Source organism: Sturnus vulgaris, chromosome 1 (assembly GCF_052056855.1).
Source record: "Sturnus vulgaris isolate bStuVul1 chromosome 1, bStuVul1.hap1, whole genome shotgun sequence".
In the NCBI taxonomy this organism is placed as follows: Eukaryota; Metazoa; Chordata; class Aves; order Passeriformes; family Sturnidae; genus Sturnus; species Sturnus vulgaris.
The window spans coordinates 115004311-115031138 of record NC_142243.1 but is presented as its reverse complement, the minus strand read 5'-3'; the positions used below and the strand labels follow the sequence as shown (position 1 = coordinate 115031138).

Genomic DNA, 26828 nt, shown 5'->3' with positions numbered 1-26828 from the left:
GGAAGCCACAAGTAATGTATTCATGGATACTAGGCAAGAGGTGGGGCTGGTTTTACTTTCCATCTTCACATGGTAAATACAGTGGACACAGATGAGTCTTATAGAAACACTTTGAGCTAAATGGTGTTCGTGTTGCAGAAAGATACTGAGGTATCATAACGTGTTTGCTTGAGAAGCAACGTTTTCTAACTTTCATTCTTGGGTAAAACATTCTCAACCTGCTTCCTACAATGATTTTAAACTATAATGGTTCTGTCTGGAATATTCCAAATCCAAAAATGCTGGATTTCAGAATTAATTCAAGAACCTTTATATCCATTTAATGCTACTTTCTTAATAAAGCTGTCTGAAATGGAAGGGTAGATGATTGGCATACTCTTTCAAATCCTTTACAGACAGATTTTCTAGTTGAGGTCCATACTGTCTGTGCTCTACAGACACTTTCTGTGGTTAAAGGTTTCTAAGCAAAAGTGACAAATGTAGTTAGGAATACTTTTTATTTTAAAATTGTTATGGTTGTTCCCTCAGGGGTTGAGCAAAGTGCTAAAGAGGTTGGTTTAGCAGACTTTCCAGTAATGTTTATTGAGCAGCAGTTGATAAATAGTTGGGTAATTTGTACTTTATCATTGATTCTTTGCAGGTATTCCGGCCTTATGCAAAGCACTGGCTTGGTCCATTGCTGCAACTTGTTGTTTCTGGAAATAATGGAGGTGAAGGGATTCATTACATGGTAGTGGAAATAGTAGTTACAATCCTTTCCTGGACAAGTGTAGCCACTCCCAAAGTAAGGAAATACTAAATTATTTTTTATTGTTATTGTGACTGTTCGGTAAAGAATGACTGAGTTTGTTTTTATGCTCTTAAATAATTTTGTACATCAGTCCACTTTTGCATTTTACAATTCTTTTACATATTAATTTCAAACATAACTTGTTTACTTACTTGCTTTTATGAAACAATATATGTCTTCTTGGAGTCACTATGTTTATTTTTGATCCTGGTTTTTGTAGGGGAATATTAAAGATGAAATTTTGGCTAACAGATTGCTTGAATTCTTGATGAAGAATGCATTTCACCCAAAAAGAGTTGTGTTCAGACACAATCTGGAAATCATAAAGACAGTTATAGAGTGTTGGAAGAACTGTCTCTCCATACCTTACAGGTAAACATTTGGACAATTGCTTTCTTTTATCAATATTTCAAAAATATAAGTGAAGGGTATCAAGGGATACAGGAAGGTAAATTCACCAGAGACAGTAAACTTTTTGTCCCTACAGTGAACAGTAGAACTTCGGAACCAAACTCTCCAAAGATTATAAATTAATTTGAAAAATAACAAGGAGAGAGAGAGAGAGAGATGGGCAGACATTTAAAGGATTATAGGAGCAGCAAGAGTAGCAGGAGTAATCTCTGCAAAGACATTTTTTATCTGAAGTTTTCATTATTTTTGTTACTGAATATTGGTGCACTCTTATTAAGACTTGTGCTATCTGCCATGCTTGTGAACATGGCAAGCATTTGTGTGGACTTATAATCTCTCTTCAGTTGATTTGATGTGGGTTTCTTTGCAAAGACTTCTTCATGGAAGCTAAATATCTCCTGCTTTTTAATAATATCCCTTTGATGGCTTGTACATGTACGTATACATCGCTGGATACAAAGACAGTGAGTGATTTACAGTGTGCCTATTTTGAGGTTTTCATGTGTATCATTCCTTTTGTGTTTTTATCCAACAGTTTGATATTTGAAAAGTTTTCTAGTGGAGACCCTGATACAAAGGATAATTCAGTGGGAATTCAGTTGCTGGGAATTGTTCTTGCTAACAATTTGCCACCTTTTGACCCAAAATGTGAAATCGATCGTGTCAGGTGAGAAATGCAGTTTGTTGTGAGTGATCTTGAAAAAATCTCAAGCCAAAGAGAACAAGTTTAATTTGTCAGCAGGAAGTATGGGAGCTTGTTCTTTGGAATCCTTTGTCCCATCATCCTGTTGCTGTCATCTGTCAGATGACAGATACTACTTTCCTAGCTACAAATTACAGATCACATTTATTTTGGGAGGTATCTAGAAGATTGTATACTTTTTTATAGTGATGTACGCTTCTTTACAACCAGGGTTGTGGTTTTGTGGAAATTCATAGAGTCAGGATTGCTGAAGCAAAGATTTGAGACACTGCAAGTAGAAAATGCATGTTGTACTGGATTCAGCTCTTCTGAAAGCAGTCACTATTATTCTAGACACCTCAGGTTTATTTTTTGCTTCAATTTAAATTGGTGTGCTGGAGTAGTGGCTTACAGCAGATCTATCTTTTTTGCTAGGTATTTTCAAGCTTTGACCAGCAACATGGGCTTACTAAAATATAGAGAAGTTTATGCAGCTGCAGCAGAAGTTTTGGGACTTGCTCTTCGATACATTGCTGAGAGAGAAAATGTAAGTGAACTGTATTTTGTATTTGACCATTCCTCTCTTAATTTTATATTCCTCTTTTATATGATTACTCAATTCAAATCCAAAAATGAATTTATTTAAAAATCAGCAGTCTTTATCCAACAGATTAATTAAAGATTTAAACTACTAACTCAACAGGAAAAGGATTTGAGGGCACACTAAGTGCAGAATTTTTGCCTTGCTCTTTTGGAGCTGACAGTGAACAATCTTTCTGACACTATTCAGCTTTTGCCAGCCAGCAACACTAGCACGGTATGTTTTGAAGTTGGGAGGGTGGTTTAAGAGGAAAAGAAAAGCAAGCTGGGAGGTTTGGAGTAAAAAAACTACCTTTGGGTAACTGTATCTGAATCCAGTTATTTTATAGGTAGTGGATAAGGTGAATGCAAAACTGTTGCTCACCAAATCCTGCAGTGCAAGAACTGAGGGATTGTGCTTGAGGATCACAGAAGTGAGTTTGAGACATATGCTAGAAGTAATTCTTTGCACAATAGTTCAGGGGCTTCTGGAGTTTGGTGCCAGAAGTTCTAGGGTAAGCAGATCAGCAGGTTAAAAGGGAAATTAGGTAAATTAATGCGCAAAAAAAGTCATGAGCAGGTTTTAAATACAAGAGACAGCAATGTACACTCAAAGATCCTTAATCTAATGACAAATGTGTGTTGGGTTGTTATAAGAGAAAAAGAGGACGAAATGCAGACAGGATCATGTGTTCCCCCTAAATATAATTCTGTAACTGCTATTCAAGACAAAAATACAAAGCTGTTAGCCTGCCCTTGTAGATTATTCTTCTTTCTCTCCGTATTATCCTTGCTTCTTTCTCCACTTATTGCATTCTGGTTGTTCTTTCACAGTTTGTAGAACATATTTCATAAGTCTTCATTAAGTCTCTCTCAGTGTTTCAAGTTCTATTATAAGCAGTATTTTGAATAAATGAGCAAAGATGGTGTAAATTTTATCCTGATCAAGGCTTATTCCTTTGATGTTAGTTACAGGTTGCTGGTTGTTTTTCACCTTTTTACTAATAATGTCTAATTTTTTGACATTCATTGGTTGGAAGTCTTGTATACTGAATGAGAAGCTGCTTATTATCTCTGTAAGCACACTAAGCAGCTTGTATTACAAAATAAGATATTGGTTCCAAACCAATCAAAGGAATCTCACAAATATATTTTTTAAGCAGCAGTCATGTGTTTTGCCTTGTCAGAGCTGTACAGGACCCATGAAGCGCCCTAAAGGTAAAGATGAGTTGGCTGGATCTTGCCTAGTCAAATGCACAAGAATCAAACAGTAAAGCAGCAAAACCATGTTTCATTAGGTGCTTATGATTTTCATGAGTATCCTTGTCTTACTGTCTTTCTCATTTTCAGGTACTTGAAGATCCAGTTTATGATTGTGTTATAAAACAATTAAAGCATCACCAGAACACACAACATGATAGGTTTATTCAGTGCTTGAATAAAGTTGTTAAGAATTTTCCACCTCTGGCTGACAGGTATGTCATGATTTATGTGCTATGTTGACTGTAAATCTAGAGGAATAATAAGGAATAACTTGCTTTTCTTTGTGGGCTTCTGGTTATGTTAAGGTTTATAAATGCAGTATTCTTTTTGATACCCAAACTTCATGGTGTGATGAAAACCTTTTGTCTGGAAGTAATATTGTGCCGGGCTGAAGAAGTTCCTGATCTCCACTTGCAGTTAAGGAGTAAAGACTTTATCCAGATCATGAATCATAGGTAAGTAGTCGTGTGATTATGATGGATAGTTAAGTTTCTTGATAACATTTTCTGTGCTGCCCGCAACATTTTTACATTCAGCAACATTTGTAATTCACCTTCACTTTTTGGTCATTAGTCCTCTAATTTGAGCTAATGTAATCTGGGAGTTAAGATGGTTAGTTCATTGTGAAAAATAAACAAACACCCCTAGAACAGCCTTAGGGTGAAACACCAGTGGGATGTCAGTCTCTGTAGTTTGTATTAGTTTACTTATATTCTTACTCTTAGATTGAGTCCAAAAGTATTTACCTAAGCCCCTTATGCAAAACCAAATATTGTTGCTAAAACGTAAACTGATCTTCTGGTTCTGTGTGTAGGAGTGATGAGAAAAGCAATGTAACTGTAGTTTCTTTTCCTCCTTCTTTTAGGGATGATGAAAGACAAAGGGTTTGTTTGGATATAGTGTACAAGATGCTGTCTAAATTAAAACCACTTGAACTTAAAGAACTTCTGCCTGGAGTGACAGGGTTCATTTCTCACCCTTCTGTGATATGTCGACAGCGCATGTATGATATCCTGATGTGGATTTATGATAATTACAGGTGTGTGTTCACTGCAGATGTTGTCTTTCAGTGCTTTGTCCCAGGCAGAGTGAAAGTGTTTGTAACAGTCTTCCAACTTCATGTCCCTCTGTGAGGGATTTTTCCACTTGTCAGAAGAACAGAGTCTGTGATTTGCCTAGCTGGCTCTGGCCTTTGGTGACAGTTTTATCACTTCCAGTAAGGGATAAATACTTGGAGCAGAACTAGGATGTTGCATCACCACAGCAGGATGCCATAAGAGGTCTTAACTTTGATGGTCCAGCTTTTTTTCTTGTTGCTGGAATTTGTAACTAGTGAAAATTACACATTAAAGAAATTTGCTTTTAGGTAGAAGATACATTAAGGCACATGGGCATGATCTGGATTGCTTCCATCTGGTAGTATAAAGGTGGACTTGCTGTTTGACCCCTTAGAATAGGGAACAGGCAAATACTCAGTTTGACAAGTGGGTTGCTGTTGAATTATCTAACTTAGCTGGGTTTTATGTGCTTTTTCCCGAGATAACTCTTTGAATGGACAGTTATTGTGAAAAAAAAATTAGTCATTTTTTTACTCTGGCATCAGTTGTGAAAAGCATTCTCTGCCTGTTTTTTGAGATTCAACCTTGCAAACTTCATAATAAGTACCTAACATGTTAATTAGCTTATTAGATAATTCATTTTATAAGTAGTGGAGATGCAAGGAAGACCTCATGTTATTTTCATGCCAAGTTGAGACTTTTATCAGAGGACATATTCCTTCTTTTTGTCCCACCATCCTCATCCTTTTGTTTTGCTATGAATTGTTTGAAAGAAGTCATTAAGAGATTTTTCTCCTACCATCAGTGATCCAGAAAGTCAAGCAGATGATGATTCTCAGGAGATACTCAGAGTGGCAAAAGAAATGCTGCTTCAAGGACTGATCGATGAGAATGCTGAACTGCAGTGAGTAAAGTGTTATGATAACTATCTGAAATTAAAATAACTCCATTTCTCTTACTTTGTTTCTAGCAAAAGAGTTGATCCTTAGAGTTTTTTAAAGTATTTAAATATAAAAGAGTAACACTGAGATAATACCATTTCCTTTTCTTCCAATAAGTTAATTTATAAAATTGTATCCCATGGTGTTACACCAAGTCTAAGTGAAGCATTTGAACGAAATTGTAAGCTGTGGGGAGGTTGTTTCACTATGTTAAACCTAATTCTGCATTAAGGTTCTAGAGTGTTTGAACAAGGAGGACCCTGCTGTGCACAAACTCACAACAATAGATTAAATGTTGGATTTTAGAATTTCTTTTGGTGAAGCAAAAGATAAAAAGGAGATCTTGGTGCTTCTCTATCCATAGTGCTTCTCTATCCATAGTCCTTCTCAAGAGGAAAATACTTGATAGAAATAATTTTTTTAGAGTAAACCTTTTATATGAGGCACAGAACATGGCAGATGAATGAGGAATTTGGTGTAATTCAGTTGAAGATTAATGGCATGGAAGTGTTAGTTTAAGGCTTTAACAACTTATTGTTTTGGAGTTTTTTGCTGGTGGGTTTGGGGATTTTTTTTCCCTTTTTAACTTGGCTTTTTTAGAAGTGGGGTTCTGTTTGAAGATAACCAAGAATAACTTTATTCTTTGCCTTTACAGATTAATTGTTAGGAATTTTTGGAGTCATGAGACAAGGTTGCCCACGAATACTCTTGACCGCATGCTGTCACTGTTAAGTTCTTTTTATTCCACCAAGATTGAAACACAGTACTTGAGTCTAATCACAAATTTTCTGCTTGAAATGACTAGCAAGAGCCCAGACTATTCCAGAAAAATATTTGAGCATCCACTGTCTGAATGCAAATTTCAGGTGAATTGTAATGTGTTGTCCTGTATGCAACTATGTGACAAATTCTACTTCTTAATGTAGTTATTACTTAGAAAAGAATGGCATAATGAAGGAGATTTTTCAAAGGGTTTTGTGCTCCAAAGTTAGCAGGTGCAGCAGTTACAAGTTGTGCACAGTATCAGAAGTTTGATGATTTTGTGGGGGCAATAATTGTACTTTCTTTTAAAAAAATAAATATTTAATTAAAATATAGCTGACTTGTAGAGTACTGAAATACTAAAAAAGAGGGTAGCAGAGAGAAGCACCATTAACTGGAGAAATACTGTCAAGAAACAGGAATATTGGTGCAAGAGCTGCAAATCAGTCCTCAGCTGACCAGTCTAAATTAGTGACCTTTTTTTACTGAGCTGTGAAGATGTTTGTTTTGTTGGGTTTTTTTTAATATATAGTCAAGTTCTGCCCCTATACCTGGGAGGATGTTTTGATTTCTGGACTGTAATTTCTGCTGTCCTGCTCAATGAAGAAATGCCAAAAGCCTCCATCTTTATTGTTTTACTTAAAGTCTCTCTTTGTTCATAGGACTTCGTGGTTGATTCCAGCTGGCGTTACCGAAGTACTGTGCTCACACCAATGTTTGTGGAGACTCAGGCTTCTCCAAGTATCCACAGGAATTTGTCCCAGGAAAGATCCCTCTCTCCTTCTGGGTCACTTGGTGGGCAAGTGAGGGCTACCCAAAGGCAATATGAATTTACACCTACACAGCATGGCAGTAAGTCCAGACCAGTATTTTCTGAAATATTCTTTTTTGCTATAGGAATTATGTAATTTCTGTTGCATATGATTTTTTTTTTAATGTAAAAGTGTAAATATATGTAGTATTTTGTTTTCAAGGGCTTTGTTTTTGTGTGTGTGGTATGAGAAAAAAATCCACATTTTTATTAGTCTCATACATGTTTTGTGTTCTGCCTCATGTAAAAGAAACACTGTCTTACCTAGCAGCTTGAAATCTGTTCTGCCCTTAAACACTAGGAAATTATATTTTTGGGAGGGAAAAAATTACCTGCGTCACAGATGTTTTTTCTTTCTTTATATCTGAGTATTTGTCAATTTCTTTTTACAGGTGGTAGAAGTTCTTTTAATTGGCTGACTGGAAGTAGCATTGACACATTGGCAGAGTATGCACTTCCTTCATCCTCTGAATCCTTGTCTTCATCCATGCTGTTGGTTAGCAAACGGAGTGAAAAATTTAAACAAGCAACCTTTAAACCACTGGGGCCAGATTTTGGGAAAAAAAGGTTGGGTTTGCCTGGAGATGAAGTGGACAGCAAAACTAAAGGTCTGTAAGCCTTACTGTGCAATTTCTGTGCAATTAGTACACTTTTATAAACCATCCTTGTCAGTTATTTGACTGGCAGTCCATTATCTTTGAGACAGTCCAACTGAGGTTCACCTTGAAAGATTTTGTTTCCAAGAGTGTGTGATAATACATAGAATGTCACAAAAAGCTAGGATTGTGCTAGCAATTGTAAAATTATATGTTGCTGGTTGAAAGAACTGACTGGATGAGAAACCAGTCGGTGTGATCTCTGCATTCCTTCCTCTTCCTAAGAGTATCACAGCATGAATGCCAGACAGTTCTAACCCTTCTTTTTTAAATGCAGCTCTTTACAGAGATCTCTTTAAATGTATTTTCTGAACTATTTCAGCTGTGCTGACATGATCTCCAACATTTTGCAATCTGTCATTAGAAGTCCTTGCTTTTTTCTGAGAATGCTCATTCTTCCACCCAGTCAATAAGTGAAAAGTATCTGTACTGCTCTGAAGTGACTTAGGATCCTTCTCTCTCTTTAACCCTTGACTACGTTGTAATTAAAATTTTGACCAAAATGATGACATGAGGAGTGCTGGCATAGAGCTATAAAGATCAACCTTTTCAGTACCTGAGAAGTGTTTCAGGGCAGTGATGAATAATGTACTGTAGTTCATGCAGAGCTACAGAAATAGAGAGGTCAGCCTACCATTTAGTCCCTGGTGTTCTACCCAGGAAAATGCCAGTTACAGTGGTATGTTTTTGTTTCCTCACTCTCCTTTTCTAGGAAGTAGACTGGATTGACAGTCAGTTAAGTGGCCTTTTCCCATGACTGTCCTGAGCAGGAGTAAATCCAGGGGCAGTTCTGTAATCGTACCTTAAAAAACGCAGTGCAATATTCTTACTGCACAATATTTTAATATCTTTTAGCACCTCTTTTATTTAGGGAATTATATACTTTCTGGAATACAGTGCAAATGCCATACACGCCTTTGAGAGCTTAAAATAAATCTGGCATACGGGGCAGATTTGTTCATGAGTTCTTTCCCTGTACAATAGTTTGATCTTTATATCTCATCCATATGCTTGAAGTCTCTATATAAATGCTTATTACCTCTTCTCCTAAGAGCAACGTAATTTGTTAACATTGGCTACCTTGTTGAAAGGCCTTGCATTGAGTTGTTTGGTGGGAAATTAAGGAGACTGGTTGGTAAGCTAGTAAATACAAAGATGATGTTTGTTTTTATATTATGCTTTTGCCTTAAATCTGAAAGGAAAAGCTGTGGACATGATGATATGTTCCCTAGGTATAGAAGAACGAGCAGAAATTCTAAGACTGCGGAGACGTTTCTTGAAGGACCAGGACAGACTCAGTCTGATTTATGCCAGAAAAAGTCTGGCTGAACAGAAAAGAGAAAAGGTTTGTCAATCCAAATGGGTTTAAAACTTCAAGTCTCAATGCTATTTGCAGTCTTTTCATCTCTTGTAGTAACTTCGTGAAGAAAGGGTAGGTGTAAGGTACTGGTTGCTAATTTAAGAGCTTCAGAAGGTTTAATTTGGAAATAATATTATTTATGGCCTTAAAGCTAAATGATGTTACTTAGCATGGGTGAGAAAAGATCTGGATGACAACACTTCCGGTCTGCCACTCAAAGTGCACGAAGTGATTTTATGTGATGGGAGTCCTTAACAGCTATTGGAAAGCCCTTTACAGTTGTCAGTCTGGAAACTAGGAGCCTTAAAGCTACACTACACTGCAAAAATAGTTGGAGAAGATTATCCAGTGTCTGAAGGTGAACTCAAATGTGGTACAGCTGATGGACTAACCAGAATTGGCTTGAACTTTTAACCTGAAGGAATGTCAGTCATAACCATTTGCTCAGTGTTTATCAAGCCCAGAAACTTTCTACTTTGTGGGTTTCTTGGTTGTGTTGTGTACTTACAATAAATCCAAGTGGTTTTAAGCTCTCTAGCAGTTTTTCAGAGGTTTCTGTTACTAAAAATAACACACCTTATTGTTGAAAAATGATAGCATTTAGTCCGAAGAGCAAAGGAACCCAGGTTTCAGAGCTACCAGGTTGAGACACTCCTGTAATACTCTGCAGATGCAGACAACTGTGTAAACAGAACTTAGGTCTGGAAGAACCACACAAGCACCTATTTTAGCCCATTTATTTTTACTTGCAGGCTAAAGCTGCCATTTCCTCCCTACAAAAGAGGACCTGTAAATGTGCTCTGTATGGCAGTCCAACTTGTCTTTCAAACACTTCAGTGGTGGTGTTTCCCCCACTTCTGTGGGAGGCTTGTTTCAAAGCCTGACCACTCCTTCAGTAAAAACTTTTTAATAATATCTTAATTTAAACCTCTCCTAGTACAGCTTGAGACCATTTCCTAACTATTTTTAACACGATTAATGCATTTCAGGAGATGAAATCTGAGCTGAAGATGAAGTATGATGCCCAGGTTACTTTGTACAGAAGTTACCGAGTGGGAGACCTTCCTGACATCCAGATTGAATACTGCAGTCTCATTGCCCCTCTGCAGGGCCTTGCCCAGGTCTGTCTGCTTTTCAAATGTCACTTGTGAAGTTTTCTGCTCCTGTAGGGGAAAGTGTCATGTAGCTGGGCAACTCCTTTGAAAATTGATTTGTAGTTTTGCAGTCAACCACTGTGATACACATTTAAAGACTGTTTTGAGGGAGTGTTTCTCCTACCCCTGTGCTGGTGCAGTGTTCAGAGAAGAGGCTTTGTTGCTTGCCTCACCTGAGCAGTTGAGGACTGGATATATCAGCTGTTGTCCATTTCCTGCAGGTTCCTCTGCTTGAGAAACAGATGGTGGTATCTGCAGACATTATTGCAAAGGACCTCTCACTGTTCAGAAACAAAACAGCCATTTTTCTTCTATTATATGTCTGTAATAGACTTGTAAAAATACAAATGAACTTAGTGTGACTAAGACTGGACTCAGACTGGTCAGTAAAGCTGATGTAATATTCCTTTTCCTACATGTGAGTGGTAGAAACTATAGACTGAACTGAGCAGTAGTCTGAATCCCATTTTACAGTCTTTGGGAAGTCACAATCTTCCTGATTATCTTTGTATTTCATTGCTTTTGATAGTCCCTTATCTCTCTGTAAAGGATGGAAGTAGCACACTCAGGAGTTCTCTGAATAGCCTTAGATAAAGAGTTACACCAAATTCCAGATCCACAATAGACCAAGATGCATAGGATTATGTTACACACACAAATGTGTTTATGGATTGAAAAAATGCCTTTAAGTCTCAAATGAAATTGTCTGTCTTACAGACAGTCTGTCTCTCTGTTAGCTGACTCAGTTTTTAGGACCAGGTCTCCTAACACATTGATGTTTTCTTTTTTTCCTGAAATTCACTTCATGGACTGTGGTGTCCCTAACATGATATTGGGTGTCTGGTTCCTGTAATGGGAGTTGTGAGTATGTGAAAATTGCAAATTCCACCCTCTCCACTGACACTCTGGCCTGAAAACCTGTATTGCCTTGGGGTTTCTTTAAATAGAAGAATTAAAATGGGATTTGAATGGGTAGTACAGTAGTTCCCAGCACAGGTGAGATGAATGCCAGACTAAATAGTTCACTCCCAAAGAGTGTCGAAGGATTAGGTTCAGGGTGGGTCATATATTTTAATTTTATTTAATAGTCTATTGTGTTACAGCAAAATTCAGTGACCTTACTGTTTTTGTTGTAATTTACAGAAAGATCCAACATTTGCCAAGCAACTTTTCAGCAGTTTGTTTAGTGGAATTTTTCATGAGGTAAAAAAATCTAAAAACCCTTCTGAGAAAAACGCCATTGTCCAGAAGCTGCTGAACGACTTCAATAATTTCCTCAGTATGAGCCTGTCATACTTTCCACCGTTCATTGCGTGCATCCAGGTAAATCCTGATATATGGCATGAAAGTAACTGGATTTAATGTCTGCCTGAATGTGTGATAAGTGGTAGTGAAGGTGAAATACTGTCACTGAAGTTTAGACAGAGATGGAAGGGGAATTGTTAACCAAATGGGCGTTTAAAGTGACACTTGAGGTGAACAAGGTAGTTCATACCTCTGAACTGATTTTTCAAGGTTTCTGTGATTTCTGATCTCTAGAGTTTGAGTCACCTTTTAATGTTTTAATTGCATCAGTAACAAGAAGAGGTTTGATTACAAATGAAAGCTATTTCAATTGAAGTGGGAATTGAGAACAATTGAAAGGGTTATGTGGTGTCCTGCTTATCTTCTTGTTTCTGGGAAGTGCTTACTGAGGAATTCTTTGATGTTTTGAGGATATCAGTAGCTGTCAGACGGTTTGTTGTTAGCCTCTCTTGTTTATTTTTTTCAAATTAGTCCCCTGAAGTAGTTGTCTGGGGATTTTCAGTAATGAAGGAAGGGCTCACCAGAGGATGAGTGGGTGCACCACAGTTGTTTCACTGGAAAGGAAACACAAGCCCTGCTGTTATGAGAATATACTGACCTGGAATAGATTGGCTTAAAAGATGAAATTCACAACTTTCAAGGAGATAAAAAAACCTTGGCCCAGCATCTGCTACATACCCATTGTCACTGTATTTAATGATTCTTATCAGCTGTATTGCTGTTGGATTCCTAGTTCTCAGAAGAATCTTTTTTTCAGCAGCAGCTAATGATTTCTTCTTTTGTCATGGAAATTTAAATACTCTGTGACAGTAGGTGTCATTCCAAATACGGGAGAACCATCGAGTTTGAACTAGCTTTGTAAACAGAGAGAAACTTTGCTTCTTAGTACTTGTAATTACACATCTGAAAAAATGCAATTGCTTGTTTACTTTTTTCTGTGCAGCTGCATAAAAGGTCAAATACTATGGGGATTTTTCTGGGCTGTCTCGCTATTTTTTGAGCCAGCTTCTCACAATAGCTATCTGTTAATATTCCCTCTTGACATTGCATTGCATTTGTTGGTTCTCTGTCTTGATGACATTATTTGTGTTGAATTATGCTGTCTAGACCCTGCTAATAACACTGTTGCATTAGACACTTTTTTTTCCGAATAGACATAAAATGAAGAATCAAGAAGTTGGTAAGTTCAATTTCCTCAAAAATGCAGATTTTGTAAGAGCAATAAGAGCATCTCCTTGCCATCCTCATCAATAACAAAAGTCCAATATCATGAAGTCCAAGCAGCCTGCAAGCAGTGAGGGGAAGTTTTTTCCCAGTAGGGAATTGAGTTCACATTGTTCAAGAGAGCAAGCTGTGAGAGTGAGCAAGAGCACAGCAGTGTCAAGGTTTTCATTTGGCTCACAAAGACTGTCCTAGTGCCTTGGCCATTTGGAAGTACATCTTTTCTTTCCTGTATACCAACAGCATAATAAATACTGGCTGGTTTCAGAATGGCTTCCTACTTTACTGCTGTTTCCTTATGGTAGTTTGGCTTTTTAATCTTCTACAGGTTCACATCCCATGAGGAGAGTAGCTTGGTGGGTTAAAAGAACTGTTTTTTACCACATATAATGTTAAAATTGACTATAATGTTAAAATTGACTATGAAGCTCTGGGAGTCACTTTCAGGGCAGATTAAGAACCAGCTGGAATACTAGAAGAGGTTAACCCCGTGACAAAAATTTACATAGCCTCCAAAGAGATTCTTGGCCTCTGAAGAATATATAATTGCCTTAGAAATATTTCAGCTGCCAGGCCAGCTTGGATGCCATTCTCCCTAATCTTTGAACATATGGTTTAAGTAGACAGTGCTCATTGCATATGGAGCAGGGAACATCCCCTCTGCTTTGAGAAGATAAGTGATCAAATAGTCACCAAAATGCACTGAATAGAAAGAGACCTCCTTTGATGTGAGATGATGCCTGTAAATTTTATGTTTGGGAGGATATTCATTATTAGGACATACCATTACATTTGAACAGTTCTTACACTTTTTCCTATGTTATGAGAGAGGGCTTTTGGTCTTGCCTTAGCAAAGTTGTTCTTAAGGTTTTACATTGTGCAGTTGTCACTGTGTTCCTGATGTAACCCCTAAAAGCTGGCAGGCAAGGGGCGTGTGCAGCTAATTGAAATTGCCTTAATAGTCGTTGAAATATGTATGCTAACCCCTCACTGGGATCTGCCTGGTCTGTAACTCAGGAAGCTACAAGAGACTGTGGTTTTCCCTCCCTCTTTCTTTATTGTGCACAAATTTATTAGTGTGAGAGTCCCAACTCTACAAATTGTGTCTTGAGTTTGCTTACGCCAGGTGTCTCTCCTCTGTGGTTTTCGTGGTGACTGTCATTTATCAAACAAGTGTAACTTGCTTATTCTCAGTCTCCTGTTCAATTTCCAAACAGTGGTTTTTTTCACACAGTATTCTTGAAAATGCTGTGTTGCAAGAATCTGATTTTCATTTTTGTTCTAAAATGTGGTACTGTTTCTTGTAATGAAAGCTATGGTTCACCTCTTCTGTGTTGTGAATTTTTTTCTTTTGTTTATTTAAGATAATATTGCGACTTTTCTTCAGTGGAAAAGAAAACAAAGGAAAAACCTAACACTGGATTTAATAAACATGCTGCTTTCTTGATTTATTTACCTGTATTTAGATTTAAGTATTTAAAAATAAACAAAACAACAACTTCAGCTAAACAAGCATGTTTATCCCAGAAGAAGAGATTAGTCTGTAGCTGGACTAAATAATTAGTTGTTATTTAAATTATTTAATATAATGTTAATTATTATTTAAATTATAATATACTGTTAAATATGGTAAAATGAGAAATATTGTCATGTCTTTAAATTGGGCAGTAGATGAGTACAGTACTAGAGGAGTCTAACAGGAAGCTGTGATGTGCTAAAACTGGCTGAGTGTGTGGATAGATAACCTCCAGTCAGAGAAGACTTCGTAGTAAATCGTGCCTTTGGCTTATGGCAGGAATGCACCACTGAATAGGCTAACTGGAGAACAGCTGCTGTGTAGCAGGCAAAATCCTGCCAACAAACAGAAGGAAAAGTTCAGGCTGTCAATGTGTCCATCTACCTCTCCCCCACTTTCCTTGTGATTCTGTCCAGAGAGTTGTCCTGTGTCATCGAGCCAAAGTATATGGGGTTACTCTGTACTGTTCTCTGTCCAAAGAGCAACAGCACAGAAGGAAAAGATTCCAGTTTTCCCCGAGCTGGGAACTTCTAGAGGCCTAATAGCTTGTTTCCAAAGTTTGCACTATAAGAAAAAGGATACCAAAAAAGTGATCTGTATAGTTTTACACCAAGCAGACACACCTGTTGTTTTATTTTACAGGAGATGAGTTACCAGCACAGAGAGCTACTGGAACTGGACTCAGCCAATGTGAGCACAAGCTGCCTTGCCAGTTTGCAGCAGCCGGTGGGCATCCTTCTCCTGGAGCATGCCCTGATGGCTCTGTCCCCTGCAGAGGAGCCCCCGTCCAAAAGGATGCGTGGGAGGACAGAGCTGCCCCCAGACGTGATCAGATGGATTGAACTTGCTAAGTAAATTCTAGTTTGAGGCAATTTACTCCCACTTAGGCTTGCCTTGTGAAGAACTCTGCTTTTACGGCTTCTGGGATTTCTTTTTTAGTCTTTCTGTCTTTTAGAATTAGATATGCTTTTAATTTCTTCTCAGTTAATACTGTCATTGAGAGCAGTTAGACTTTAAAACTGAACTCTGTGGTGCTGAAAAGACTCATAAGAAGTCAGACTGCTGAAAAACATCTTGTTCATAGCTTTTCAACTGCAGGAGTTTCCACAGTTCAGCTCTTACCCTGCAAGATGAAGTTTGTGTAGTTAACTATGTATTTCTGATCTTACATAAGAAATACTTCCTAAAAATTTACTATTTCAATCTGATAGTATTACTGCTTATTGAATTTTTTATTTAGATAGCTTCTGTTTGCATTGATATACATCTGCTGAGCTATTTAAAAGATTTCTCTTTTCAATTTTACTAGGCTCTACAGATCCCTTGGTGATTATGATGCCCTTCGTGGTATTTTCAGTGGTAAGATCGGGACTAAGGAAATTACACAGAAAGCTTTGTTGGCAGAAGCAAGGAATGATTATGCTGAAGCAGCTCAGTATTATGATAAGGTAAAACAACAACAAGATAATTTTTGTTTCATAAATCTCTCATGACTTAAAACTAATCAAATTAGGAAAAAGTGCAATTATCTAGGCTGAAAAATAAAAACACGTGGGCACACTGCAACCCTGAGAGAGCAAATTGCATGTGCTCATGGCATGAGTTGCAGTGGGTAAAATTGAAGACAGATCTCTAACTTTCTTTTAAAATGTTCACTCTTCAAAAATGAGGGTTTACTGAAGACAGCCACCTGAAATTAATTTATGTATAAATACTGCCAAGCTTGATTTTTCTGCATTTAATGTTGCTGTCACACTCTGGTAAATGGATAGATATTTTTATGAGACAGTGAATTACAGTTAGGTTGCGGATGACTTAGAATTGAAACGGGTTCTTAGCTGGAATCTGCCACTATTCTCCCCTCCAAATTCATTCCCTAGGCACTCTCCCAAGAAGACTGGCAAGATGGAGAGCCAACAGAAGCAGAGAAGGACTTCTGGGAACTTGCATCTCTGGAATGCTATGACCACCTCACAATGTGGAAGTCTCTGGAGTATTGTGCTACTGTTAATATTGATAGTGGAAAACCTCCAGACCTAAGCAAGACATGGAATGATCCATTTTTTCAGGTTTTTAGAAATTATTTCATTGATACTGTACCATTTTTATCTCTGGGATGTCCTACAGTATTGAGATTATGGGTGAAAATCAATTGCATTGTTTGGGCTACTTTATTATGGAAATTAGTGGAGAGTCCGGTATATAAAAAAAAAAAAATTGAAACAATTACTTCTGCTTGTTCTTTTTGATGTTTAATTTTTACCTTAATTCTATGACAGATCCCATAGGACCAGCTTTATCATCTCCTTCTTCCTTTTGCAAGTCTTTTTTGTTGCTTTTCTCACTTACATTTGTTTCCTATTTTAAGAGTCACCAAACCATGGAGTTTGAAACTGGTAGAATATATTTTTAAAAATTCAAAATGTTTTTGCATTTATTTGGTTTGCCACTGATAACAAAAGATTTCATCATCTAATATTCCATTTCTAGAAATAAAGACTATGTTCTCACTTTGTAGGAGACCTATCTACCCTATATAATACGCAGTAAGTTGAAGTTACTGCTCAGTGGGGAGAATGACCAGACTTTGCTAACCTTTATTGATGAGGCAATGAAGACAGAACAGAAGAAAGCCATTATAGAAATGCACTACAGCCAAGAACTTAGTCTCCTGTACATCCTGCAAGATGATTTTGACAGAGCCAAATACTACATTAGCAATGGCATGCAGATCTTCATGCAGGTAAATAACGTCTTCTGTCTCTGGTATGTGTTTTTCGTGTAAACTGGAACAATGAAACTGCTGTTGCTATTACTGCTGCTAGATTATACTCTCAGGAGAAGCACTCACTCAAATGCAGTGAAATTTAGTTGCCTTCCATGTCATGTGACAAAACTTCTAAATTCACTGCTTGTAATGATTAAAGGTGAGTGAGCCAGTGGAGTGCATCCTCCTGTTTTAGTTTTTGTTGATTTAATCGTCTATACACTTTTCAGAGTAATTATGTGTGCAGACAATAAAAATTTTATTTTGTTCATCTTTTCAGGGGTCTCCTGTCCCCAGAACAAGCTTGCAAAGAGTGTTGCATTGAGAAGTTACAAATTCCATTCATTACCAAGTTTTGATTAGACTGTACGACTTTGCTAAAACCTAAGATAGGAATTACAGCTAGAATATGCCTCTGTGCTTGTCTAAAGCAGAGTTCTCTCTGATTATCAGCTATTAAATTACTTGTAAGATGTTGGGTTCTAAAGCATAACATGCAGCAGCATCAGATCAATAATTTGCAGAGCACTGAACAGAACCATGCTTTAAATTCTGTCCTTGATTCTCTCCCTTTCTTTTCAGAGCTACTCCAGTATTGATTCCTTGTTATATCAAAGTCGAATGACCAAACTGCAGTCTGTACAAGCTTTGACAGAAATACAGGATTTCATCAATTTTATGACCAAGAGAAGTAAAGATTTTTTTTCTCAGCAATATTCCTTTTGTATTCAGTAATTGTGGTTTCATGAACTTTGAATTTCTGAACTGCTGTTTGAAGAAGCATAAATCTGGAATTACTTCTTGCTGTCTTCTTGACAGTCAGTCCTATTACAGTTTTGTAAGATAGGACTGAACGTAACTTTGTGTTCTATTGCAATGTTTAATTAGCATAACTCTTGTGAAAAGAGTTAAGCATCTCTTTTGAAAGTTTCGGTTAAAGTTTTAAGTTGACCTTTCTCATTGGATTAACTTTGAGTAGTAAATAGCAGTTAGCAGAGATGAAAACATGGATGTGGTATATACTGACATAGACCTGAAGTACACATTTATGTGCATAAACCAAATTAGATATTAAATTTAGTTCACAGTTCCACTATATTCCAGCATGTTCATATAAGGAAAGGAAACTACCTGGTGGTGATCCCCAGTGGCAGTTGACACAGATGTCCATATGGAATCCCTTGTGCTTCAGCAATAAACGAAAGTAATGTGATGATCACTAAGTAGCATTTTTAGTGCAAGCCCAGAAATGCAAGTGGGTTGCTTAATTGCAGTTTTCTGGTTTGAATGTTAGATTATATTTTCTTTAGCCCGTTTTCATGCTGTTTGGCTTCAGATGCATTTAAAATGTTCTTCATTGATTTCTAGGTAACTTAGCTTCAGAGGCTTCCCTTAAGAGACTTCTCAGAACTTGGACAAGCAGATATCCAGATGCTAAAATGGATCCTATGAACATCTGGGATGATATCATTACAAATCGGTAAAATTGCATTCTTGGGTTAGCTTAAGTTCTGTCTGCATGTTGAGTTCCAGGAAGTGCTTTTTCTAATGCTGCTTGTTTTTGTCTGGGAGGATTTTGATCCAATATATGACTTTTTTTTTTTTTTTTCTTTTTTAACTGTGGTAGTAGCTTTCTGTATAACTGGGGAGTTTGTGTGACTAACTTCTGGAGCAAAAGGAGGTTGAGAAATGGCCAGGGGATAAATTGTATTTTGATGGGGAAACATATGTTAGTTAGTTAGATGTTAGTTTAATCATTTTCTTGCATCAGTGACTATATGCACTGTGTAAGCTGGCCCCTTGCAGCAGCCCTTAAACATACTCACTTGTAATTGAGTAGATCAGCTGCATTTAGCTCAGTGAAACACCACCCAAAGACCAGTCAGTTACAAATAAAAATACTTGGCTGCTTTGTAGGCAGTTCCAAAATGAGGGAGCATACAAAACAAGCCCAGTCCTGTCACACTCAGTGCTTCACCTGTTTATGGGAAAGTTAATGACCAGTGCTTTAATTGGAGACTTCTGTTGTGCAGCTGTTGCTAGAAAGAACAAAGGCTCTCTGGAGACTCCTTTGGATTAGCTCTGAAGAAACTGGAATGCTTTTTGAAATTTGAAAGTTTTCTGTCTTTGCCATAGTCTGTATTCCTCCCAATTCATTCTGGTGAAAATCTAGATTAGTCCCATTTTCCTGTGTGGTAACTTCTTCAGTAGCTCTGCTAATACATACTGTGCTCTGTGATTTATTTTGTTATCTCTTGGTGCCAGGAAAACATGGCTACAGAAGAGCGTATTCCAGTTCAATATTAGGCAGGATACATGGCATGGCTTGCTTTTGAAAAAAGTCTCAAAACATTTATGATTTGAAGGGTTGTCTGGGTTTTCAACACTTCATGTACTTTTAGAAAACCTTTGTCTCAAATTAGTAACGAAGGATGTGCCAAGTGTCACTTCAGAGTGTAGTGCTGTCCTCTGCTTTGAGTAACAGTCTACATAATGAGATGTGCTATTAAATTAGATAGGACTAGTTGTGGATTAACAGGATTCAGCAGTGATTCATGGCAATTCCCTTTCAAATGGTGAGTGTGGTTGCTGATCTGTTCTGCAACACAGATTTTGACGTTGACATGTGTTGATGTGATAAACATTTGAATAGCAGGTTGACATAAAATACAGCTTGGCACTCACACTAAATAATTGAGACTCCTCTTTGCACGTCTTGAAGCTGGAATGCAAGTTACTTGGTGTACTTAGGGACTGTAGCTTGCACAAAGGAACTAACTAATAAAAATTCCCATTCTATAATGGACGCTTTCTAATACTAATCTTGTCAGTTCAAGATCCTGAATGCTCTCAAGGTCAACCTGACTCCTGTTAGGAGGGTTCAGACTCTGAGGCTGGTGTTTAGCCCTGCTAAAGGTGATTGTTGTAGTTTGACTTTTTTATTAGCTTTGTTTGCTGTTAGGCAGATCAACACTCCTGAACATTATTTCCTTGAATGTATATGCCAGAGTGATTTATACCCCTATTGTTATTGTTGTGCAGGTGTTTCTTTCTTGACAAACTGCAGGAGAGGCTTCCCTCTGATCAGGCCAATGACAGTATGGAGGTGGATGGAGAATACAGTACTGGTGACCAAATGGAAGTGGATCAAGAGAGTGAAAGCATTCACTCAGTGATTAAAAGCTGCAAATTTAATATGAAAATGAAGATGATAGAAAGTGCCAGGAAACAGGTGAATGTGCTGTCTGATAACTTCCAGTTTGCTGAGAAAATACATAGAATAAGCTGGAAAAGCCTTTTAAGTGGTCTTCGGTACCCTTTTACCAGGGCAAACCTTGTCTCTCTTGGACCCTGCTGTCCAGGACATTTTGAAAGCTCAAGAAAGTCAGTTCCACAATGAAAGAAAACAAAAGGATAAATGTTAATTATGAAGTTGATGATAATTTGTCATTACTGGAAATGTGCCTGAAGTCCCCTTTGATCCACAGATGGTTTTGGACATTCTAAAGGGCAGATAAAGTATCTGAAATGTTTCAGTGTTTAATGGAAGGGATGCTTGTGATCAAGCATTATGCTTCTTATTTCCAAATAATTTCTTCTGTACAAGAAAACAAATCGAATTCTGATTTAATTACTATAATTTGCTTCAATCAGCAATGTTGAATTTTTTTTCACGGTTTTCATTACTGCTGTTAGTTAACACTAAACAAGAACTGAAGTTAAGTGACTTAGAAATTTTGGGTTGAATTTGGCTGCTGAAATGACTGAAACAGCCTTTTTGATAATGGGCCTTTGGTGTTTTAAGCTTGAGACAAGATGAATAATTAAGTCAAGGTCTCCCATGTTCTGAGATGCTGCAGAAATCTGCAGGCATTAACAAGAGTTTATTTTAAGCAATCTGATAAGCACTATTGCTTTGTTGACTATATACTCTTGAAGGAGTAAGTGAAAAATAAGATTTCCTTTAATGTTACTTGTATGAAACTTCTCATCGAAACACAAACATAAGTGATTTTCTTAATGATATCTTAAGTTGCATTTCCCATATGTGTTTGTACTACAAAGTAGTTAAATGCTCCATGCAGCTGGAATTATTTTCTCAGTTGTTTAGACCTCTGTTCTTCTCATTTGGTATTCAAACTTTTCCATTAGCACAAATGTGGTTCTGAATATGAGACTCGGCAAGCAGTGAACATCTCTTTGCCTTGCTCTGAATTTACTTGTGTTACAGCTTCTCATCCCTAATTTGGCTGTGGGCAGGCTTTAGTTCCTCTTCAGATATATGGTCTGAAAATTCTCTTAATCTGAATACAGAACAGCTTTGCAGTGGCCAAGAAGCTCCTGAAAGACTTGCGCAAAGAAGCCAAAACAAGGGAGGAGTGGCTGGTGAGGTGGAATTACGCCTATTGCCGCTTCACTCACAGTAGCAGCAGCAACCTGAGCTGTCCTGAACGCCTGCTCTCAGTGTTGAAAACCATCTCTCTGCTTGGTAACAGCCTTTGCTTCACCTTGTTTGTTTTACAAAGTTGCTTTGTTGTCCAGTTACCAACTTTTGTTTTTTGAATTTCAACAGAAGATACCAAGTCTGACTATCTCAGCAAGAACATAATGGCCTTCCGAAACCAGAATCTTCTTCTGGGTACTACATATCACATCATGGCCAATGCTCTTAGTCAGGATCCAAGATGTCTTGAGCAAATTGAGAAAGAAAAGGCTGTAAAGATATCACTAATATCAGGAGAAAGCCTTGAGAACCCTAAAAAGGTAAACAAAAGGGGAAGATCTTTTAGTAATTTCAGTGTCGTTATTACTACCCATTACTAGTTCAGTAGGTAGTGATGACTATGGATAGATACAGAGCATGTGAAACTTGACTGCTATTAGCAGTGATTTGTCCAGCAACACCAGATAGAGAAAGAAAGGGGGGGGGGGAAAGCAAAAGAAAAAAGCAGGCTGTGGTTGCTATTTCTTCAAGGTTTTGCTCTTTTGCTCTCCTGGAGTTCTGCATCACTCTTAACCTTTCTAAATAAGAGAATGTTCCCGTGTTTATCTGTAGCTGCATTTTGAGTGGAGGGGGAAGACATAGTCACAGCATCTGCATGCACAGTGGCTAGACAAGGCTTGGAATCCTCAAAGAATGCCTTGATTTCAGCTGGGCAAATGTGATCTGCTTCATGCTCCCAGACTATTCTCTTTGATAAAGAGGTTTATAATACTGATGCACTTACTTTATCTAAGTAATTGTAATGGAAGAGAGAAGAGGGATTTTTGAGGCAGAGCACATGCAGGTCATCTTTGCCTGTTTTGGATAGGTGTGCATTTGAAGAATACAGTACCAGACTGTGCTGCAACTAAAATTAAATTTATATATATATTTATATTTATATATATAATTACATATTCACAACTCCTCTGAGCTGTTCCAGTGGCTCACCACCCTCACAGCAAAGAGCTTCCTCCTAATATCCAATCAAAACCTACTGTCTTTCAGTTTGAAGCAATTGCTCGTTGTCCTGTCACTACATGCTCTTGTAGAACGTCCCTCTCCATGTTTCTTGCAGGATTGCTTCAGGGACTATAATCATATTAACATAAAACAAAAGAAAAATTAAAAGGTTTTAATTTGTGTTTTATGGTTGTTAAAAGTAAAGCAGATCAAGAAGAAATTCCTGCAAAAAAGGGATTTAAATTAAGCAAAAGCTTGAGCTTCATTTATCAGCTAATTTTTAAGAGCATTCTTCTTTAGGCAGTCTGAAGGATGAGCGTATAAATTCTTCTGTGTCAGCTGAGGGAACTGGGATTTTTTATCCTGGAGAAAAGGAGGCTCAGGAAAGACCTCGTTGCTCTCTACAACTATCTCAAAGGAGTTTGTAGTGAGGTGAGGGTTGTTCTCTTCTGACATATCCCAAGTGAGAGGGTGAGATGAAATGGCCTTAAGTTGTGCCAGTTAGGTTCAGATTGCGTATTAGAAATTTTTTTTTTAGTAAAGAGTGGTCAGGCATTTGAGTAAGTTGTCCAAGGCAGTGGTGGAGTCAACCATCTCTGGAAGTGTTCAAGAGGCATCTGAATGTGGAACTTTTGGATATAGTTTAGGGGTAATTGTGGTAGTGCTGGGTTGGCAATTGGACAGATGATCTTGAAGGTCTCTATCAACCTTCATGCTTCTGTGGCTCTGTAAAGAATCTGTCAAGTCACCCATTGTATAAGCTGCATTAGAAATGAATGATGAATATCACTATATTTATAATGGGAAAAAAGGCATCAGATTCAAAGTAGTTTGATGCTTGCTTTTTTTAACACAAATTCCGAGTATAACTGTTATGCAGATGTTGTAGATATGCCTTAATAGGAGAAATCCCTGAAAGTTTTATTATATTTTCTGTTAACTGTTTCCAAAAGCTCCAGTAACATTAACTTTTTTGTAGTGACAAAAATTCCACTTAACATATCCAAAGACTAATCTAAGTTTATATATTTCCATTGAAAATTGTGGAAATTAAAGTTCTAGAAATAACATCCCAAATTCTTTCCTTTATATCAGCTGCTCAAAACTTCTTAAAACAGTTAAAGTTTTATCTACTCAAGACCTGCGACGAAGCTCCAGTTTCAGACAGGATTGTTCAATGCTACTTGCTAATGTGTGTTTTTTTCCTCTTATGGTTGGATTTCAGGTGCTGGCAGGTCTGAACAAGAAGGCTTTTCAGTGTTTCAGCTGTGCTGTGAGGAAGTCTGAAGAGGAGGTGCAGTCCCACTCCATGGACCACATGGATGTGGTGGGAGTTGTCGATGCCTATATGACTTTGATCAGCTTCTGTGACCAGTATCTGCGCAGGGAAGAGGAAGGCTTGCTTGGTTAGTCAGGATTTCTCCTAAACTTGTGAGGTCTATTAATCTGTGATCCATGAGCTTTTGCCCAGGAGATCTCTGTGAGCAGCACAGCTTGAATTTAAATGGAGCAGTTTGACCTCCAGTTCAGCATTATTTGCATGCCTGTTTTCACCTCCGCTGTTACTGCTAGCTTTGGTACTAGTGGATCACTTGTAGTCTCACACATACTTGTGAGAAATATATCATATCCAGCAGATGCTTCCCTTGTTCCTTCCCAGACCACAGCAGCCTTTATTTAAAGCAGGCAAGATACCAGCAGTGATACAGCTTCCTGATAAAGCTAATCCTTACAGTCCCCAAGTACATGTGTTGCAGATGTGTGCAGTTCAAACAGATGGGAAGGAGAACAAAGTAAAAATACAAAATACACTTGAAAAAAAAATACCAAATTGTAAAGATGAATGTTGCAGATGATCAAAGACATGGAACAAGTGATGGTGTTTCTGATAATTCTTGTTTAATGTCTCTTGGCAGAAATTAACACTGTGGATCTGCAGCAGTTCCCAGCTATTGTGGTGGAGAAAATGATAAAAGCTTTAAAACTGAATTCCAGAGAAGCCAGGCTGAGATTTCCTAGACTGCTCCAAATAATTGAAAGATATCCAGCAGAGACATTGGGTCTAGTGACACGAGAGGTTAGTTGCTTCAATTTTTCTGGCAGCAAATGCTGCTGTAAATCAAATTTTAAAGGTGGGGGTGGAGGTGGAGGTTGGATACATAAAGAGGTTAGACTGGTAAGTTTTGCTTCAGGGAGATCAGATAAATTTTATCCCATCATTGTTCCTTGTCTTTTCTGTAACTTACTGAGTCTAATTCAGGTGGACAGAAGATTTTTCTCAGAAATTTAACTTTTTTTTCATTATTGTGATTCCAAATGGTTTTTTTTTGAGAGCTGGTGGAGAACAACTGTGGTATGCCTCGTCCTTTTTTTTTTTTTTTTTTTTCCCTTCAGAGCAATCTAAGTGGGCTGACAAAGGTGGTTAGCGTTAGGGTGAGGTATGTATCTTATTCCTGTAGACTGAATTTCCTGTATGCAGGAAGCCAGTAGCTTTTCCAGACTCATTCCATGTCACCCACCTTTCCATGTCCTTCTTCACTTCAGAGGTTACTACAGCTTTGTCTTCCTTTGTATTTCCCACTTCCTTCCTTCCTTCTACAACCATTGGCATTCCATGGCAGGATACCACGAGCATTCCCTGCTGCTGTGGAACAGATAAGCTGAGACCTTCTCTGTGACTCATGCCTGTTCCTGTCTTGGCCTGCCTGCCTTTTCAAGCCCATGTCATTGTGCTGCTGCTCCCAGAGCAACAGCCCTTTCTGAGAAGGAACTCAAGTGTGGCAGAAACTAGGGTTAGTTATCCCAAGGAACTGAGAAGATAGCAGAAATGGCTGAGGTGCACAAGGTGTGGCCAGAGAAACACCAATAGTTCAAACAGAACCTGACACTAGCTGACAAATCTCACCCTGGAAGGGAGTTCACCAGGCATTTATTTATCCTATCCTCTGTCTTTCTGTGAGATAAATACTGGCAATCTGATCTTAAATTCTATTAGAAGTGCTTAAAGATTAACAAAGGACAAAACTGTCACAGCTTGTGTTCTTGTTCCTGGCATTTTTTTACTCAAATCAAGACTTCCACCGATGGTGTTGGAACTGAATTCCTTCAGATTTTGAGTTGTTTGTATATGATGATCAAAAATTTTTGTATTGCATCCAGGGTCAAAAGCCACAAGTTTGAGTGTAAAGCTTCATATTGATCAACAGTCTGCAAATCTTTAAAATGGAAAGCAGCAGTGCTGCTGGTGATAGTAGTAGTGATAGTAATAATTAAATCTGTGCTTCATTGGGGGATGTTTTGCACACCTAGTTGACATTCTCGGTTTCCTTTTCACGTTTCTCTCTCAGGCTGCACCACGGAGCAGTTTTCTTTGTTTTCTATGTCTGGTATTTTTGAGGAGGACCAAAGATGAAAGCAGTGTCTGTGTTTTTGCAGCTTTCTTCAGTTCCCTGTTGGCAGTTCATTGGTTGGATTAGCCAGATGATGGCACTACTTGACAAGGATGAAGCAGTAGCTGTACAACATACTGTTGAAGAGATTGCAAATACCTATCCCCAGGCACTCATCTACCCTTTCATGATCAGCAGTGAAAGCTACTGCTTCAAAGACACTGCAGCTGGCTGCAAGAACAAGGAGTTTGTAGAAAGGTGAATTTGCAATTGGAGTAGCTCTTGAGTATATTTTTTTTATTCAGGAATGGTCAGATTCATTTATTTTTCTTACTCAAACTCTCTTGTTTAGTGAGCATGAGAAATATTAGAGGATAGTCTGGAGTTTTCATTTAAAGGCACAGAAATGCAATACATCAGCTCTGTCAGTGTCAGACATACTCAGATTGGTGGCATGAAATTTCATTAAGTTTTGAGTACATATAGTCCCCAGGCTGTTGAAAGTTAAAGAGTCTTCCCAAGATAAAACAAAAAGACCACAGAGAGGCAACCCCTTTTTCCTTGTAATTTTGTGGTATTGAACATTTATCATCTTTCTAATACCAAAAGGAAGCAGCTGTGTTTAAATAGAATAGGTGCTCATATCAGATTTCAGAGAGGGCAGTGAAATGGATGGATGCATGTTATCTTGGGAATGACAGCTCTTGGCTGTGGTGT

General features: G+C 37.9%; 1 protein-coding gene across 2 annotated transcripts in view; it reads left to right on the top strand.

Moving 5' to 3' along the window:
- The window catches only part of PRKDC (protein kinase, DNA-activated, catalytic subunit), an 81148-nt gene that overhangs the window by 42109 nt on the left and 12211 nt on the right, over positions 1-26828 (top strand). The window contains exons 49-74 of one of the 2 annotated variants that reach the window (XM_014874316.2): positions 641-784; positions 1011-1162; positions 1737-1868; positions 2319-2430; positions 3813-3937; positions 4031-4180; positions 4591-4764; positions 5589-5687; positions 6380-6590; positions 7149-7338; positions 7690-7905; positions 9186-9298; positions 10303-10434; positions 11611-11790; positions 15152-15360; positions 15819-15957; positions 16390-16578; positions 17028-17252; positions 17859-17967; positions 18645-18756; positions 20319-20508; positions 21591-21765; positions 21850-22040; positions 23948-24128; positions 24639-24799; positions 26158-26369. In XM_014874316.2, coding sequence (XP_014729802.2) covers positions 641-784; positions 1011-1162; positions 1737-1868; positions 2319-2430; positions 3813-3937; positions 4031-4180; positions 4591-4764; positions 5589-5687; positions 6380-6590; positions 7149-7338; positions 7690-7905; positions 9186-9298; positions 10303-10434; positions 11611-11790; positions 15152-15360; positions 15819-15957; positions 16390-16578; positions 17028-17252; positions 17859-17967; positions 18645-18756; positions 20319-20508; positions 21591-21765; positions 21850-22040; positions 23948-24128; positions 24639-24799; positions 26158-26369 — 4223 coding nt within the window. Of the gene's footprint in view, positions 1-640; positions 785-1010; positions 1163-1736; positions 1869-2318; positions 2431-3812; positions 3938-4030; positions 4181-4590; positions 4765-5588; positions 5688-6379; positions 6591-7148; positions 7339-7689; positions 7906-9185; positions 9299-10302; positions 10435-11610; positions 11791-15151; positions 15361-15818; positions 15958-16389; positions 16579-17027; positions 17253-17858; positions 17968-18644; positions 18757-20318; positions 20509-21590; positions 21766-21846; positions 22041-23947; positions 24129-24638; positions 24800-26157; positions 26370-26828 lie in introns of both variants that reach the window. The other variant, XM_088174745.1, reaches the window with a different exon arrangement.